We start from the raw sequence: 17,924 nt of genomic DNA, 5'->3' as shown, positions 1-17,924 counted from the left end.
CTGAAGCAAGTGAGCAAGCTCTTCACATGGATAACTGGGGGAAATGCATTTTAGACAAGGAAACAGCATGCAAAAGGGCTCGAGGCAGGAGCATATCAGCACATACCAGGGCCAGTAAAAGAGCAGGTGTGGCTGGAGCAGAACAGAACAGGAGGTGCAGTAGCAGGTGAGGCCAGAGAGATTGCTGGAGCCACATAGATACACAGGGCTTTCCAGGCTGTAGTAAGCAATGATAGGGAACCATGGGAGGGCTTTGAGCAGAGGAATGACATGATTTGGCTTCTGTTTTAAGTAGGCATCCTGACTGCTGTGTGCAGGATAGAGTCAAAAAAATGGAGTGACCAGTTAGGATGCTACTGAAATAATCCAGACAGGAGGTGATGGTCATCTGGGCTGAGGAGGTAGTGAAAAATGACTTCTATTCTGGGTGTTTCAAAGGGCTAACAGGTTTAGTAGTGCTGGAACCTTCTATTTGCCCCTCCAGTGGAGCTTCCCCTCTACTCTCCACAAGTCTCTGCCCTGCTGCTTATGGCCCAGGAGACTGATCTATACAGGCTGGACCATCTCTGGCCTCCTTTGGGTTTTGCCCATGAGAGGCCCCTGAACAAGATCAGAAGACAGGAAAAGCATGAGGTCACAATATATGTTCTCCCAGCTCCCTCCCTGCCACCACCAGTTAGCTGTGACTGTAGCTTTCACCTGCTTACCATCTCTGGGTTCCAGGAAGCCTTTTCCTCCCCTCCCTCCTTCTCACCTAGGTGTAATACCAGTTCCTGCAGTTGCTTGCTCAGGGGTGCGCCACTATCCTTGATTGGTGTTCTTGAACCTTGCACACAGATTTCTAAATAATCCCTTTAGTAAGCTTTCCTCCAAATATTGAGATTTTGACCCATACTGGGAGCTAGGATGTCTAATGTACTACAAACAGCAGAACTTTTTTTTTTTTTTTTTTTTTTTGTAAACAGAGTCTTGCTCTGTTGCCCAGGTTGGAGTATAGTGTCATGATCTCACCTCACTGCAACCTCCACCTCCTGGGTTCAAACGATTCTCCTGCCTCAGCTTCCCAAGTAGCTGGGATTACAGGCATGTGCTACCATGCCCAGCTAATTTTTATATTTTTAGTGGAGAGGGAGTTTCACCATGTTGGCCAGGCAGGTGTCAAACTCCTGACTTCAAGTGATCCGCCCACCTCAGCCTCCCAAAGCACCAGGATTACAGGCGCGAGCCACCGCACCTGGCCCAGAACGTCTTTTTAAATTAGGGACAGGATCTCATTATATTGCCCAGGCTGGTCTTGAATTCCTGGGCCAAAGCAATTCTCCCACCTCAGCTTCCCATGTAGCTTGAACTACAGGTGCACACACATAGCATTTTAAAAATCACAGTTATTTACTTGTTTTTCTGCCCAGTATTGAATCCTTGAGGATGGAACTGTCATGTTTATGTTTCTATTCCCATGCCATGAGGCAGGTAGGATTTGCTTACAGTTGAATCAATGAGTGTTATTTTTAATGTTGCCACCTGAGTCCTCAAGAATTGACTAAATTATGTTTTACATGAAAGATTAATGAAAGGGAGGATATATGTGTATGTGTCCCCATCTTAGTGCTTCTAGGTGTAAACTTCACCTTGTTGGATAATTAAGTTCTCTGAAATCAAGGAAATTTTTTTTCTTTCCTTGAGTTTTGTATAGTTATCGACTAGGCTACACAGAAGGGAGTTGCAGAGTATTCAGGCAATTCCTATGTTATATGAGCCTCCTATAATACAAGCACCCTTTCTGAAAATGAACTGTCATCTGGGTCGAAATTGAGCACCACTGGGAATGGGGGATTTGTAGACTGACAAGGGCCAAAGGAACTTTTAAGGAAATATTGGATATAGCTTTCTCATTATTCATTGTTCTTGTGACGATATCTAAACAACAGTTTATTGATTTTACCAATTATTTCCAAATGGGAAAGAAATAAGGTTTGTTCTCACTTCCCCGATAATATATTTCTATCAGGCCAGGCGCGGTGGCTCAAGCCTGTAATCCCGGCACTTTGGGAGGCCGAGACGGGCAGATCACGAGATCAGGAGATCGAAACCATCCTGGCTAACACGGTGAAACCCCGTCTCTACTAAAAAATACAAAAAACTAGCCAGGCGAGGTGGCGGCACCTGTAGTCCCAGCTACTCGGGAGGCTGAGGCAGGAGAATGGCATAAACCCGGGAGGCAGAGCTTGCAGTGAGCCGAGATCGCGCCACTGCACTCCAGCCTGGGTGACAGAGCAAGACTCCATCTCGGGAAAAAAAAAATATATATATATAAATATATATATATATATATATATATATATATTTCTATCAATAAGGTTAGTTACCTTTTTTCCCAGTAGCTTAAAAGGTGGATTGTGATTTATTAAAGTCACCTGTTAAATTACTGACTTTTATTTACATATTTTAATAGTAATTCTTTCTATTATATTTGGTTACATACGTTCAGAAGATAATTTGTGTATTGGTTTCCTTTCAATTTTTTGTTATTAATACTGCATTTTGTTATCAGTTTTTTGTTGATCTAAAGAATATTTCCTTTATCTTCACATACATTTAGGTTTTTCTGGGTTTTTTTTGACCTTGACTTCTTTCTGCTATTTCTTTTGAGCAAAACCTTAAACAGCAGGCTGAATGGCCTTGAGGTGTAGTTTTAATAAAAGCTCACTGAGTAATCATTTGGTATAAACTCCCAACCAGATACATTAATGGAAAAAAAAGAAAGCAATATATTTTCAAGGTTAACTTTCTTTATGGTTGATTCCATGAATAACACATGGTCATTGAATTTATTTAATTTTTGCCTGTATTCAACTATATTTAAGGTTCATATTTCTGATGAGAACAAAAAATTCATAGGTTCAAGAGACCAAATTGTCAAAGAATTTATAAACCATGGGGTTTGCATATGTAGAACTGTAGTCAATTCAGCAGGAACATGCCTAGAAATACCCTATTGATCAGAGAGAGAGTTTGCTGTTGGGTGTTTCACTAAAAAATTGAAGGCTTTTCTCCCTCTTTTATTTTTGACATTATTAAATATTCTCACAACCTAAACAGATATAATTTTTGCTTTCTTAGAAAAAACCATATATTTTAAAGCACGTATTTACTTTGTGAATTTTAAAATTAATTTGATGACTTCATCTGAAAATTGAATAAGCACTTAACTGAAGCACAGCTACTTTTGAAACCTTCGGAATGTGCAGCAGCTCTAATTCATTCCATAACTCGTCATTCAGGGAATATCAGCAAACGGCTACTATCTGTACTATCTGTCCTTTTGCCTCTACTCGACCCTATTAACAAATAAATTAAAACAATTTGTGGAGCATTACTTATAGTTGTTATCCCCTTGGAAAATCACAACCATCAAGACAGTTGTAAAATAATGAAAACATGAAATAATGAAAAATAACAAGCAGCTACTTAAATGCTTTTATTTTTCTGAGAATGTATTAAATTTTTTGTGAAGAGAGCTGTATTTCACACTTAAGCCTCCACTTTCCTGGGAAAGGAGGTGATAATATTTACACTGAGGTCTCTGTGCTGAGTACTGGAGAGGGAGAGAGCCAGGAAATCCTAGAGAACTGGAGAGACTGGTCTGGTGGCAGCCGCGTGTTTAAAAAGCTGCATCCTTTGGGCTTCAAGGTGGACTGTGCCTCCTTCAGCCATTTCCTAGTGCAGTGATCTTGAGCAACTTATTGATTTTGGCCCTCTGTAAAATGAGAGGAGTTCACCATATTACTTATTTTCAAACCTTTCTCATAGAGCACAAGGGTTTCTTGGAGTCTCCCCAAGAGTCCTAGGGTAGGTTGAATGGGAGACTGAGCCAGAACAGTTTCTCTTGTAATGTATTTACAGGTTTGTTTTTGTTTTGTTTTTTTTTCAGTAAAGGGTTGTTTAACTTAAAAAAGCATGATGACTCCCCACATCCCTGCTAGCTTAACAAAAGCACATTGTTCAGTTTGTAGTCATTTTTTCCTTCATTTCTTTTTGGGAGGGAGGCCTATAGTCATGACTGACTCTAAAAGATAACCTTATGGGCCGGGTGCAGTGGCTCACGCCTGTAATCCCAACACTTTGAGAGGCTGAGGCGGGCAGATTGCCTGAGGTCAGGAGTTCGAGACCAGTCTGGCCAACATGGTGAAACCCCATCTCTACCCAAAAAAAAAAAAAAATTAGCCAGGCGTGGTGGCGCGCGCCTGTAATCCCAACTACTCAGGAGGCTGAGGCAGGAGAATTGCTTGAACCAGGAAGATGGAGGTTGCAGTAAACCGAGATTGTGCCACTGCACTCTACCCTGGGTGACAGAGTGAGACTCTGTCTCAGAAAAAAAAAAAAAAAAAAAAAAAGATTACCTTATGAATACAGCTGAGAAGTGAAAGTACTGAATTAGTGTTTGGATTTGGAAAGACTGAGGGAATGAACCCATACAAGAGCATCATTTCCTCTTTTAGAAATGGGTAGGGAGGGGCTGGGCACGGTGGCTCACGCCTGTAATCCCAGCACTTTGGGAGACCAAGGCGGGCGGATCACGAGGTCAGGAGATCGAGACCATCCTGGCTAACACGGTGACACCCCGTCTCTACCAAAAATACAAAAAAAAATTAGCCAGTCATGGTGGCGGGCGCCTGTAGTCCCAGCTACTCGGGAGGCTGAGGCAGGAGAATGGCGTGAACCCAGGAGGCGGAGCTTGCAGTGAGCCGAGATGGCGCCACTGCACTGCAGCCTGGGCGACAGAGCGACACTCCGTCTCAAAAAAAAAAAAATGGGTAGGGAGAGGGGAGGAAAGAAAAGATAACACACGCAGAGACCCGCATAGGATTTTAGCCCTGGAAGAAAATCCCCCTACTTGGACAAAAGCTTGGGATTGGGAGCCGTGAGAGATTGAAAAGAACTCATGAAAAGTGGAAAACTAAAGAGAACATTAGTCTTAACTTTTTTAACATTTAAGATAATAATTTTATAAATCAATTTTCTCATATTTCAAATATAGATAGTGTACCCTATTATTTGCTTTGGGAAATTTTTTAAGCTTTCAGGATTCTCTATAAATTAGAACAAATTGGTAGCATTCATATTTCACAATACAATTGTTTCAGAAGTTATTCATAGCTATTTTCTGTTGGTTTGTTCATGTAAATAGACAATTGAAAAAGCTACTTGAGTTATCGTTTTATATTGCCTACGAAATAACCAAACAAGCATCTGTAGTAAAACTAATAGGTCAGTTTCCCAGTTATATATAAGGACCTAGATTTTTTTGTCACTCATGAGGTGAGAACAAGGAAAGTGGTAGTCATCCTTGGACCCCACGTTGGGCAGTTTCTTACATCCTCTCTCTCTGCCTGGTATAATGGGTTAACCAATTCCAGAGTCAGGCAGCCTGGACCCAAATCCTAGCCAAATGACTTCTCTTTTACCTCTCTGTGCCACTGTTTTCTTACCTATGATGGAAGTAATTACATTTCCTACTTTGTAAAGGTTGTTACAGGGATTAAATGAATTAATTTATGTTATATGTTTATCAACGTGATTCCTCACCCCCTGGTTGGCATGGCATTGTGTATTTGCTATTATTATTGCACAGAAAAGCAGAGATTTTAATCATAAGTGAAACTCCAGTGCACTTGAGAGACAAGAAACTCTATATACTGAGGTCAATGAAAAAGTATAAATTTGGGAGAATCAACTCAGAAAACATTAATCTTGCATGCTTCTATGAGAAGGATAGGTCCCAAGAGAAGGCAGAGTGCCAGGGACCATTCAGCATGCCCTGATTCGGACCAGGGATTAAAACATCCTGAACTACCATTGTGGAATTAGAGTGGAAGAAGGAGAAAGATGTGTGGGAGATTACAGACTTATATCGGGAAGAGGAAGAAGACCAACCTTACGCTCTCCACCTGGGTAACTAGCATTATGGATGCATCATTAATAGAAGTAAGAAGCCCAGAACTACTTCTTTGCTTTCTGAACAATTTCTATATATTGAGAAATAAGGAATATACAGTTTTAAAGACTAATAAAGATTAAATGTAGTCTTATCATATTGTACTATATTACCTATGTAACAATTAAATACCTAAGGCCAGGCATGGTGGCTCATGCCTGCAATCCCAGCACGTCGGGAGCCCAAGGCGGGCAGATAGCTTGAGCCCAAGGAGTCCGATACCAGCAGGGCAACATGGCAAAACCCCGACTCTACAAAAAAACAAAAAAAAATTTAGCCAAGTGTAGTGGTGCACACCTGTAGTCCCAGCTACTCGGGCAGCTGAGGCAAGAGGATCACTTGCGCCTTGAAGGTCGAGGCTGCAGTGAGCCATGATCGTAATTGTACCACTGCACTTCAGCATGGGCAACAGAGCGAGACCCTATCTCTGCAAAAAATAAAAATAAATAAATAACTTACAGTATTCATAAAGAAGCAAGTAGATAACATCTTTTAAAGAACTTTCTTCCAATTAAGAAAAATAGTTCCTGTTTTCCCAATTCCTTGATTTAGATTCCTAGATTATATTGTATCAAGCCCCAGAGATTTATTAATCTTTGCTCCTTCTATCCCAAGACTGTTGATGTAGTAAAGAACTCAAACATAAAACCTGTTGAAAATTAAACCATCACTTTCTGCATTTGACCCAACATACTATGTATACAGAAACACATACATACATACATACATGTAATTATTCAGAGTTGCAAATAATTTTCTTCTGTTGTTTCATGAGTATTTTTATTATTTCCAGGTTCGATGGATGATGTACTGGATTGTTTTTGCTCTCTATACTGTGATTGAAACAGTAGCAGATCAAACAGTTGCTTGGTAAGTTTTGCTGTTGAGAAGGGGCCAGATTGCAGACTCATAATCAGGTGTCCTGAGCTCTTATCCTTACTCTTGCTATTAACTAAGTGATTTTCATCAAGTTACCTAATTATTCAGCCATTTGTTTTTGTCATCTGCTTTCCCATAGAACACTACTTTCCTTTGAGTCCCCATTAAATAAAGGCAGCTCATTTTCCTCCCCATACGCCACTCCCTGCTCACCTCCCACACACCTTCCCCCAGTATCTTGGAATAGGGAAAGTTGATTGTCATCATCCTTTTCTGCACTGATGACTTCAGAACATTTTCCTGTATCACTTCCTAAATGACTCTGCTTTTGAAGCCCACAGCATCTGGTTTTAGCACCCCCTCCCTGTCCTATCCTTAAAACTCTCATCTACAAACATTTGAACTGGAAAACGTCAGCACCCACGTGGACACCCACTCAGCACCAGCTTCCTGGCTGCTCTGTTCCAAATAGAGGAGGCAAAAATTAAAGTGTGTTTATATCCTCAGGGATTTGACATTTTACCAAGGAGCAGTACTTAACTGGACAACTCGAATCTCCCTGTGGTGTATTTCAGTAGTGCATTTCCATCTAAACCCTGCCATCACTTTGAGAACTTCTCCTTTCAAAGCATTTTGGTTTACTACCTTGCTGATATCTTCATCTGCCCTTGACACACAAACCTTCTGTCTAAATTAGCCTAACAATACTCGTCTTTTTTTTTTTTTTTTTTTTTTTTTTTTTTTTTTACATAGGGTCTTGCTCTGTTGCCTAGGCTGGAATGCAGTGGCGTGATCTTGGCTCACTGCAGCCTCTAACTCCTGGGTTCAAGCGATTCTCCTGCCTCAGCCTCCTCAGTAGCTGGGATTATAGGCACATGCCACCATGGCCTGGCTAATTTTTATATTTTTAGTAGAGACGGGGTTTCACCATGTTGGCCAGGCTTGTCTCAAACTCCCAGCCTCAGGTTATCTGCCCACCTCGGCCTCCCGAAGTGCAGGGATTGCAGGCATTAGCCACTGCAACCAGCCAAAATGACTCTTTTTTACTTCTTTAACTGAACTGCTAAATTCAGCTGAAAAAATTAATCAACTGCTCACATAGGTATCAGTTTGAACCTCATTCCTTTTACTTGCTCCTGATCAGTGTCTACTTACATTTTGCCTGGGTCTGTTTCAAACCTTTACTATTCTCTCCTTAAGCTGTGTTTCCCATTTTGCTATTCTCCTATTCATGTAGCACTTTAGGACCTATTGGATTTGCTAGAAAAAAAATAGAAGTCATCAAACTAAAATATTTTTAGCAACCTTCCTTTATTTGCAAATGTCACTCTATCTCTCTTCTGATTTGAAATACTGTAAAAATGTCCCTTCCTGTGCCCCAAAGCTCATTCATTTTTCTGTTACATTTTTGGTACAGGGGTTTGGTGCGGGGGTCTCTTTGTTTTTAAGTGACAGAGCACAAATCCTAAACCATGCTACCTCTAAGTTTCCAAGTTCTTTTTGTAAGATTTCATTTTTTTCTGATTGCAAATGTAGCCTATATATGTTATTTAAAAATGAACGATGTAGAAAATGTCTAACATGAACAACTGAATCCAGAAACTCCTGTAATTGCAGTGTGGCAGAGACCTCTTTGTTGACAACACAGTAAGTCATCCTCACTGCCCTCTACCTGCCTGCCTTGACAGAAGAACTCAGATTTGCTCAGCTATCATTTATCCTAGTAATAAATGGACTACATTTATGTGGTTCTCACAACAAGATACTGAGCCTCCCATTATATATTAGCAAACTTTCGCTGTGACAAAAAAACAACCATGAAAGTACAATGGCTTAGAAAAACAAACTTATTTCTTGCTCAAGCTACATGAGGGCAAATGGTTGACTGCATTTTTACTGGGGTCAGGTTACTTTTGCTGTTGTTTTTGTTGTTGTTTTAGAGACAGGGTCTTGCTCTGTTGCCCAAGCTGGAGTGCAATGGCATGATGATAGCTCACCACACCCTTGAACTCCTGGAGTAAGGCAATCCTCCCAACTTGGCCTCCCAAAGTGCTGGGATTACAGGTGTGAGGACCTCACCTGGCCCCTTAAACCAAGGCTGAAGAAGCAGCTATTCTCATGCCAGAGGGCAAAAGCTTAAAGCAAGAGATTGAGGGTGATGGAGTGAAGGAGTCAAGGGGTGTTCTAAAGCTTCTGCTTGCGTGTGACATGTATCATGTTCATTTTCTGCTGGCCAAAGCAAGCAAGTCACATGGTTAAAGCCACAGTTGAGGAAGTATACTGGGCCAACAGGGGAGGCCCACTATGTAACACTTTGTATGTTCCTTGGAAGTGAACAATTTAGGTCTGCAGAGTGCTGCAATTCTGGCCAAATGAAATTGGAAGGGATATTTTTTGGGAGTTCTGAAAAAGATGAAGATGTGTGTATGGGGTAGACATTGTACACTTGGAGCATATGAAGTCATGCTCTGATAGGCACAACTATCATATGAGGTAGGTCACGTACTTCCATGGCAGTTTGGCTCTGCAGATAGGGTGGCCATACCTTGTGCACTGGATAAATGGTATTAGTGCCTTCTTTTAACTGCTGCATTGTTTGGCAGCTTTCCTATGCTTACTATAAAGGAAGATTCTTGTATTAGAAGGAGGGGGGAATCTCTCAGGTCACACTTTCATGAACTGATCTGTAGTTGAAACAAGATTATTCAAACACAGTTGTCTTCTGATCACTCTTACATTTAAAAACTTAGCATAGGCCGGGCACGGTGGCTCATGCCTGTAATCCCACCACTTTGGGAGGCCAAGGCAGGTAGATCACATGAGGTCAGGAGTTCGAGACCAGAGCTGGACAACATGGTGAAACCCTGTCTCTACTAAAAATACAAAAACTAGCCGGGAGTGGTGACACGCACCTGTAATCCTAACTACTGGGGAGGCTGAGGCAGGAGAATCACTGGAACCCAGGAGGCGGAGGTTGCAGTGAGCCGAGATGGTGCCATTGCACTCCAACCTGGATGACAAGAGCAAAACTCTGTCTGAAAAAAAAAAAAAAGCATAGTGACTGAACTTTTTAAAAGGTGTTTTTGTGATTTCTAGAGTGGTTTATTTTTCACTGGCAGTTTATTTCCAAATGTTTTTCTTATTAGGTTTCCCCTGTACTATGAGCTGAAGATTGCTTTTGTCGTATGGCTGCTTTCTCCCTATACCAAAGGAGCAAGTTTAATATATAGAAAATTCCTTCATCCACTTCTTTCTTCAAAGGAAAGGGTAAGATATATAAATTACTTCCATAAATTTTTAAGAAATGCCTAAGCCAAGGCCAGGTATGGTGGCTCATACCTGAAATCTCAGCACTTTAGGAGGCTGAGGTGGGTGGATCACTTGAGGCCAGGAATATGAGACCAGCCTGACCAACTTGGTGAAACCCTACCTCTACTAAAAATACAAAAAAACGTTAGCCAGGTATGGTGGTGCATGCCTATAATACCAGTTAGTTAGGAGGCTGAGGCAGGAGAATCGCTTGAACCCAGGAGATGGAGATTGCAGTGAGCTGAGATCTCACCACTGCACTCTAGTCTGAGCGACAGAACGAGACTCCATCTCAAAAAAAAAAAAAAAAAAACAGGCCAGGCGCGGTGGCTCACGCCTGTAATCCCAGCGCTTCGGGAGGCTGAGGCAGGCAGATCACGAGGTCCGGAGATCGAGACCATCCTGGCTAATACGGTCAAGCCCTGTGTCTACTAAAAATACAAAAAATTAGCTGGGCGTGGTGGCGGGCGCCCGTAGTCCCAGCTACTCAGGAGCCTGAGGCAGGAGAATGGCCTGAACCCAGGAGGCGGAGTTTGCAGTGAGCTGAGATTGTGCCACTGCACTCCATCCTGGGTGAGAGAGCGAGACTGTCTCAAAAAAAAAATAAAAAAATAAAAAAAAAAGAAGCTCCTAGGCTGGGTGCAGTGGCTCATGCCTGTAATCCCAACACTTTGGGAAGCCAAGGTGGGAGGATTGCTTGAGCCCAGGAGTTTGAGACTAGCCTAGGCAACATAGTGAGACCCCCATCTCTACAAAAAAATTAAAAATTATTTGGTCACGGTGGTGCACGCTTATTGTCCCATGCCACTGCATTCCAGTTTAGGCAAAAGGAAGAGACCCTCTCTCAAAAAAAAGAAAAGAAAGGAAAGAAATGCCTATCAACACATGCTTAATGCTATAAAATTTGTGAAACTATTATAGGGAGAATGTTCTATTTTGGGGCTTCTTAACACTATTTTTAAGTAAAACTAACATCTGTGGCTTTTTCCCCCAGGAGATTGATGATTATATTGTACAAGCAAAGGAACGAGGCTATGAAACCATGGTAAACTTTGGACGGCAAGGTTTAAACCTTGCGGCTACTGCTGCTGTTACTGCAGCAGTAAAGGTAATTGTTCATTTACCTTTTTAATCCAGTATCACATTAAGTTAACAAATAAAGAAAAGTGACTTTTTATTTCAAACCATTATAAAATTTTGGCATTTTGCTGTATGTTTATTTTTCTAATACTGGAAAACAAGTAAATAATTTTAAAGATATTTTAATTTTATATTTTCTATACTTGATATTTTGAATCTCTTAATTGATCACAAAATGAGAGGTAGTTAATAAATAATACATGCCTGAAAATGTCATGTAGTCATAATGTTCCCACTTAATGACCTTAAAGTAGTTTGAGTAAAGCACCTGAAGTAAAGATGACCATTGTTTCTTTCTCTGTCTTTGGTGTTCTTTCTCTCTCTTTTTTTCTGTGTCTTTCTCAATGGCAATATCTTGGTAGGATTTCTGGCTTACTTCTGCACCTCTACTTCAATCAATTTGAGGTAACTGATTATTCAAAATAAAGCATGAAAAAGTCTGTTCTTAAAACTTGGTACTTAGCCAATTACTAATGTCATTTGTTATGTTTGCAAGCCAAGTTATCAAATGAATGTGTTCCGTAAAAATTTGCATTATGGTTTTGGATTTCTTTGCATGTTGTAATTTGTGTGGTTTATTTTAAATACTTTAGCATAATTGATTTTGGTGTGTTTGGTATGGAAAGAAAATAGCCTTCTGTGTTCCTTAGTTGCTTCATGTATGAAATGGGGGTAATATACCTGTGAGAATATATAAAAGCACAGTGCTTGCTTGCGTATAGTAGGAGCCCAATAAACATAAATATCATGTGTCTATCTCCATTCAAGATTCAAGTGAAAATTTAAGGTTTTTGCTATTAAATTAAATTGAGACTGAATAGTATTCTGCTTTCAAGTTAGTCTCTTAGTTATCTTGAACTAAAACAACAATGCTATGGAAACAAATATTCTAGTTAAGTGGTGATTTTATATAACTGTAATGGCGAAGGGATATGAAATGAGGGCACTTTCACTTTTCAGAGAGGTTTTTGGCTCAAGTATCAAACTGAATATAATGAATAAGAAGGAAAATTCAAATTAGCATTACATTGAGGGTTAAATGGAAATTTATTAACTGTGCAGCACTATACACTATATTATTAAGACAACTATATTATTAATGATTATTAATGATCAGCACTTTAATATAGCATAGTTTTCCTGTTATTTGGCCTCTAAAGGCTTTTTCTTTTATTAGGATAGGTTTATAAATGAATACAGAAATAGCAAAGTTTTCAGCTTAAAGGGCTACGTTTTATTTTAGAAGTTCATTTTGCTTTTTATTTCTTGCTTAGTGAAAATGCATTCCTGATTTCCATATCTGCTAAAAAAAGATTATCCAGGAGATAATCCAGCCACTGGGAATTCTAAAAAGAGGGAATAGATGCAATTATCAAAGAAATAATATAATAATATTTCCCAGAACTGAAGGATATGAATCTTCAGATTGAAAGGTCCCACCAAGTACTTAGCACAATGAATGAAAAGAATGACTGACTCTAAGTGAAGTTATTGGGTATCCCAAAACACCAGTGATAAGGAAAGAATTCATAAAGATTCCAAATATAAAAAGCATGTCACATTTGGCCGGGCACGGTGGCTCACGCCTGTAATCCCAGCATTTTGGGAGGCCAAGGCGGGCGGATCACTTAAGGTCAGGAGTTCAAGACCAGCCTGGCCAACATGGTGAAACCCCGTCTGTACTAAAAACACAAAGATTAGCTGGGCGTGGTAGTGGACGCCTGTAATCCCAGCTACTTGGGAGGCTAAGGCAGGAGAATTGCTTGAACCCAGGAGGCGGAGGCTGCAGTAAGCTGAGATCGCGCCACTACACTCCAGCCTGGGTCACAGAGCAAGACTCTGTCTCAAAAAAAAAAAGCATTCCACATTCAAATGATGTAGAATCAGAATGACATTAAATTTCTAAACAGTGACAAGGAAAGCTTGAAGACAGTAATACCATCCATGATACCATCATGATTTTCACCCTCAAGTACTGTAACAGTCAAGCTCTCGGTTGTGTGAGCTTAGAATTAAGAAATTTCTTAATTCTAGGCATGCAGAGTCACAAGATTTACCTCCTGGTTATCTTTTGTCAGGGCAGATTTGTTCACCAGAGCTAGGGAATGGTCCATAAAAAGGGAAACCCACGGGATCTGGGAACCAAGTTATTCAACACAGAAAGGAGATGACAAAAATTCCCAGAGAGAACACCACACAGCAAGCCCAAAGTGCAGCCAGCCGAAACTGGATGTGGTGGATGAAAGGTGCCAGGAGGGATGGCTCTGGTAGACCTACAAAGCCAAGAGGATCTTTCATGCTGCACAGAGATGATACTAAAACCGGTGAGAGGCCGGGCGTGGTGGCTCACACCTGTAATCCCAGCACTTTGGGAGGCCGTGGTAGGTGGATCATCTGAGGTCAGGAGTTCAAGACCAGCCTGGCCAACATGGTGAATCCCCGTTTCTACTAAAAATACAAAAAAATTAACTGGGCATGGAGAATTGCTTGAACCTGGGAGGTGGAAGTTGCAGTGAGCCAAGATCACGCCATTGCACTCCAGCCTAGGTGACAAGAGTGAAACTCTGTCTCAAAAAATACTAATAATAAAATAAGTAAATAAATAAATAAGTAATAAAACCAGGGAGAGGGCATGCTTCAACCAGATGACACATTGGCTCTAGGCCACTGGTGCCCATGCAGCTGCCCATGATCCCTGAGCACCATGAAAAAATATATTTGGCGGCAATGTAAAGAGAAAGAAGGTAAGACAATGAAAAAGAAAAAAAAGGCATGATCATTAACTCTGGCAAAAAAAAAACAAAAGTTACATAAGAAAGGAAATAATGGAGTATGACTGCATTTACATTATAATAATGAACACAGACTAAGGATTTAACAACTGTGGTTTTGCCATATTGAGGGTATCGGGGAAAGAGAAGGAAAGTAGAAGAGAACTAAAATCCTCATCTGTTACAATAGGAAAGTAGAGGGTTTAAAGGGGCTGCATCAGCAGGGGATGAAGAGGAGAAGGGGACTAAGCTTGTTGCTTTTTGCTACAAAATTTAGCATTTTTGACTTTGCAAATCAAGTACATGTATTTATTTACACCCAATGAAGATGCTGTCTGAATTTTTCCTATTTAAAAGCATTCTTGGCCGGGCGCGGTGGCTCAAGCCTGTAATCCCAGCACTTTGGGAGGCCGAGACGGGCGGATCACGAGGTCAGGAGATCAAGACCATCCTGGCTAACACGGTGAAACCCCGTCTCTACTAAAAAGTACAAAAAACTAGCCGGGCGAGGTGGCGGGCGCCTGTAGTCCCAGCTACTCGGGAGGCTGAGGCAGGAGAATGGCGGGAACCCGGGAGGCGGAGCTTGCAGTGAGCTGAGATCTGGCCACTGCACCCCAGCCTGGGCGACAGAGCGAGACTCCGTCTCAAAAAAAAAAAAAAAAAAAAAAGCATTCTTCAACATGGTTCTGTGGAGAAAAACTGGAAATTAAATTTCAAGTTGAAAAATTATTTAGAGAACACATTTTAGAATATTGTCTTAAAAAACAAGCATACAAATCCCATTTTTCCTCCTCACTTTTAGTATTTGCATACAACAATATATTATTCTCCTATTTTGTGAGATGCCTTTGTACATATTGTGACTATTTTGTGCGGTACTTGTTTTATTTTGACTTGTATTTACTACTCCCACATAGGGAATCAGCAGTCCCCACTGTATTATCTTATCCTTATTCCCTTCCCATTTATTTTTATCTTACACTTCGCCTCCATTGGTGTTTAGCATTCTACATACTATTTATTCAGCATCTGTTTATTTAATGCCCTCTGCATAGTAGGTACTGGGAATGTAGCAATTAGCAAGATAGATACAGCCCTCACCTGCACAATCTACTGTCTGTCTGGAGCTAATGTCTATATTAGCTAGGGAATAGCCCACAAAAATTTTATCTCTAACTGAAAATTGTATTTCACCTCTAGTTGATAAGACCCCACCCATTACTCTTCATTATTAAAATAAGCATTATCTCACAGGAATACTTTTCTGTAAAAATGCCATGAAAACAAAAATGTATCTATTTCATATAGCTATTTTTCTGGCTCTCTTATGATTTGTTTCTTTTAATTTATATGTTTAACACCTTAAAATCACCTGTCCACCCCAAAGGCAGTAATATTGATAAAAATCGTCTAAGTCACTCCTGCAAAACAAATAGAAGCCCATATCCCTTAAATGAAATCGGATACTGGATTTGGAACCGTCCCCATTTGTTTGCAATGCTGTGATTCTTTTATCCATAACATCCCTGGATATGAGGTAACCTTCACTATTCTCATGAGTACAGGAATGTTGGAGATCCCATCCTGGAGTCTATATTATTCACTAGAAATGGTCATTAAATATGCTGAACATAGCATAATGTTAACCCTATTTGCCTCAAGTTATACTGTACTTATTTTAAAGTACACGAAATTAGTTTCATCTCTGCAGATGTCAAACAAGGGCATTGTCATAGAAGAATCACTGAACCAGACACTTCATACCTAAGAGTAAATTGAAAGTGAAATAGGAAATAGGTCAGGTTTAAGGAGAAGCTGCAAGAAAGCCAACAGTAAGATTTGAAAATTATTTAAAATTTTTACAATATATAGTTTGTTTAAAGTATCTTTGAGGCTAAACATTCTTGGATTCTTGGTGTGACCTTTGAAGAATGGGTAATAACCCTGACTAGGTTTCCCAGGTTGAACCACCTGAGCATGTTAAAGGTGAAAATAGGAATCTAATCAGAACATTTATTACACCATAAAGCAATTTTCTGAAAATGTTACTCAGTTCTATGACCTCATTACCAGGCATCTGTTCACAAGGTCACTGTACAAGTTTATTTTGGCTGAGCAAAGCATAAACATTTGAAGGACCTTCAAGGATTTTGCTGAGGATGTTTAGCATTCCATAGCTTTCCACATGAGAAACGTAGGTGGTTTCGTGCAGATGAACAACACTACTGCCAGATGAAGGACAGATGAAGAAAAGTACTGTCCGTTGTATTAACCATGTCTTTGAACTTCTCTGGCAGCCTTTTCTTGGTGAATTTCTTTAGCAGATATAAGAACTCAATTACCACAGACTTTTGAGCTCTATAGGTAAAATTGTTGAAATCTAATTGACTTTAAATGATCCCGATTAGGTCAAAAATCCTAACATCTTACTGTCTTTTTTATGACTTTCTGTTTGTGAATGACTTTGAGAATATACAACTTAGTATTATACACTTAAAAAAAAAAAAAGGAAAGAACCTTTGTCCAGACAATGGAAAAAGAAGGTTGTACTATTTTTCCTACAATCTAAGGAAGCAGAATGGTATAATAAAAATTGAATGCTACAGCAATTGAGTTAATCTGCATTTTTTTTAGTGTTGATTCCACTACAAATTAGCCATGAGATTTTGGACAAATCATCTGCATTGATCTAAGTATTAATTTTTCTCACTTGTAAAACGAAGCGGTGAAATGTGATTTCTAAAACCCCTTATATCTCTAAAACAGTGGTTCTCAACTAGAGGCAATTTTGTGCCCCTGCCCTTACCATGGGACATTTTAGGTTTTCACCACTGAGAGGGGGCTGCTACTGGTATCTAGTCGGTAAAGAAAGGTCAGGGATGCTGCCTAATATTCTACAAAGCACAGAACGTTCCCCACAACAAAAAATTATCTAACGAAAAATAGCAGGAGTGTTAAGTTGAGAAACTGCTCTAAAAGTATGATGAGTCAGAAAAAACTGAAGAGAATATATAAATATATATAAGTAGTTTTAGTGATAGGTTACAAATAATTTTTACTTCCTTTTTAAAAGTTTTCTCCATGTTATCAGTGTTCTTCAATAAATATGTATTGCTTTCATCTAAAATATTTTATTCACCTAATGTAAATGCAGTCAGTTCCATTCTGGGCTTGGTCAGATCAATTGCTGAATGTGCATAGGGAAATGAGATTTCCCTAAAAACTAGGAACTAACCTTATCTGCAATTATAATGTAATGTCAAGGATCAACAAGAAATAGAGCTTAGTGACTATTGTTTACTGAATAGTATAATAAGAATTATTCTGTAAAAGAATGTTTTGTGCTTGTAAGATTATAAAGCATTGCTGGTTATATGTTTTTAAATCTGTGATTTAAAATGTGAAGAAAATAAATTGAAGGTTTTATACAAAGGTGCTGATAAACATAAATTCTCCTTATTTAAAACAAAATATAGTAATTTTAATGTAGTGTTTAACCAGGAAATGAAGTATTTAAACAAAGACAGCATTATTTGAGTGTGAAGAAATTGGAATTACTCATACATGCAGGGTCCCTTTTTATGGATGCCAACCATGTGCTTAGATACTTGAGTAGACATTCAGATGTCCTAGTGCCCTTGGATGTAAATGAGCTCTCTGTGGAGCCAGTGTGGGGAGCTGCTTCTCAGCTGAAGAATCCCTTCCAGAGCCTGAGTGTGCTAGCTCTGGACCCAGCCCTCCTGCCCAGTCAGTCCCTGCAGTATTCTCAGTTTCTTACCGACGCATATTTGGGCCCATCTAAATCCAAACCCTGAGAATTCAGTGCCACC

General features: G+C 39.8%; 1 protein-coding gene across 1 annotated transcript in view; it reads left to right on the top strand.

The window, feature by feature from the left end:
- REEP3 (receptor accessory protein 3) overlaps positions 1-17,924 on the top strand; it is a 106,195-nt gene that overhangs the window by 69,109 nt on the left and 19,162 nt on the right. Inside the window, exons 3-5 of the mRNA XM_050803085.1 lie at positions 6,789-6,865; positions 10,021-10,141; positions 11,178-11,291. Coding sequence (XP_050659042.1) covers positions 6,789-6,865; positions 10,021-10,141; positions 11,178-11,291 — 312 coding nt within the window. The remainder of the gene's footprint in view (positions 1-6,788; positions 6,866-10,020; positions 10,142-11,177; positions 11,292-17,924) is intronic.

This window comes from Macaca thibetana, chromosome 9 (genome assembly GCF_024542745.1).
Source record: "Macaca thibetana thibetana isolate TM-01 chromosome 9, ASM2454274v1, whole genome shotgun sequence".
In the NCBI taxonomy this organism is placed as follows: Eukaryota; Metazoa; Chordata; class Mammalia; order Primates; family Cercopithecidae; genus Macaca; species Macaca thibetana.
Note: the sequence above shows the minus strand (reverse complement) of the source record. Positions and strands in the feature narration are given on the sequence as shown.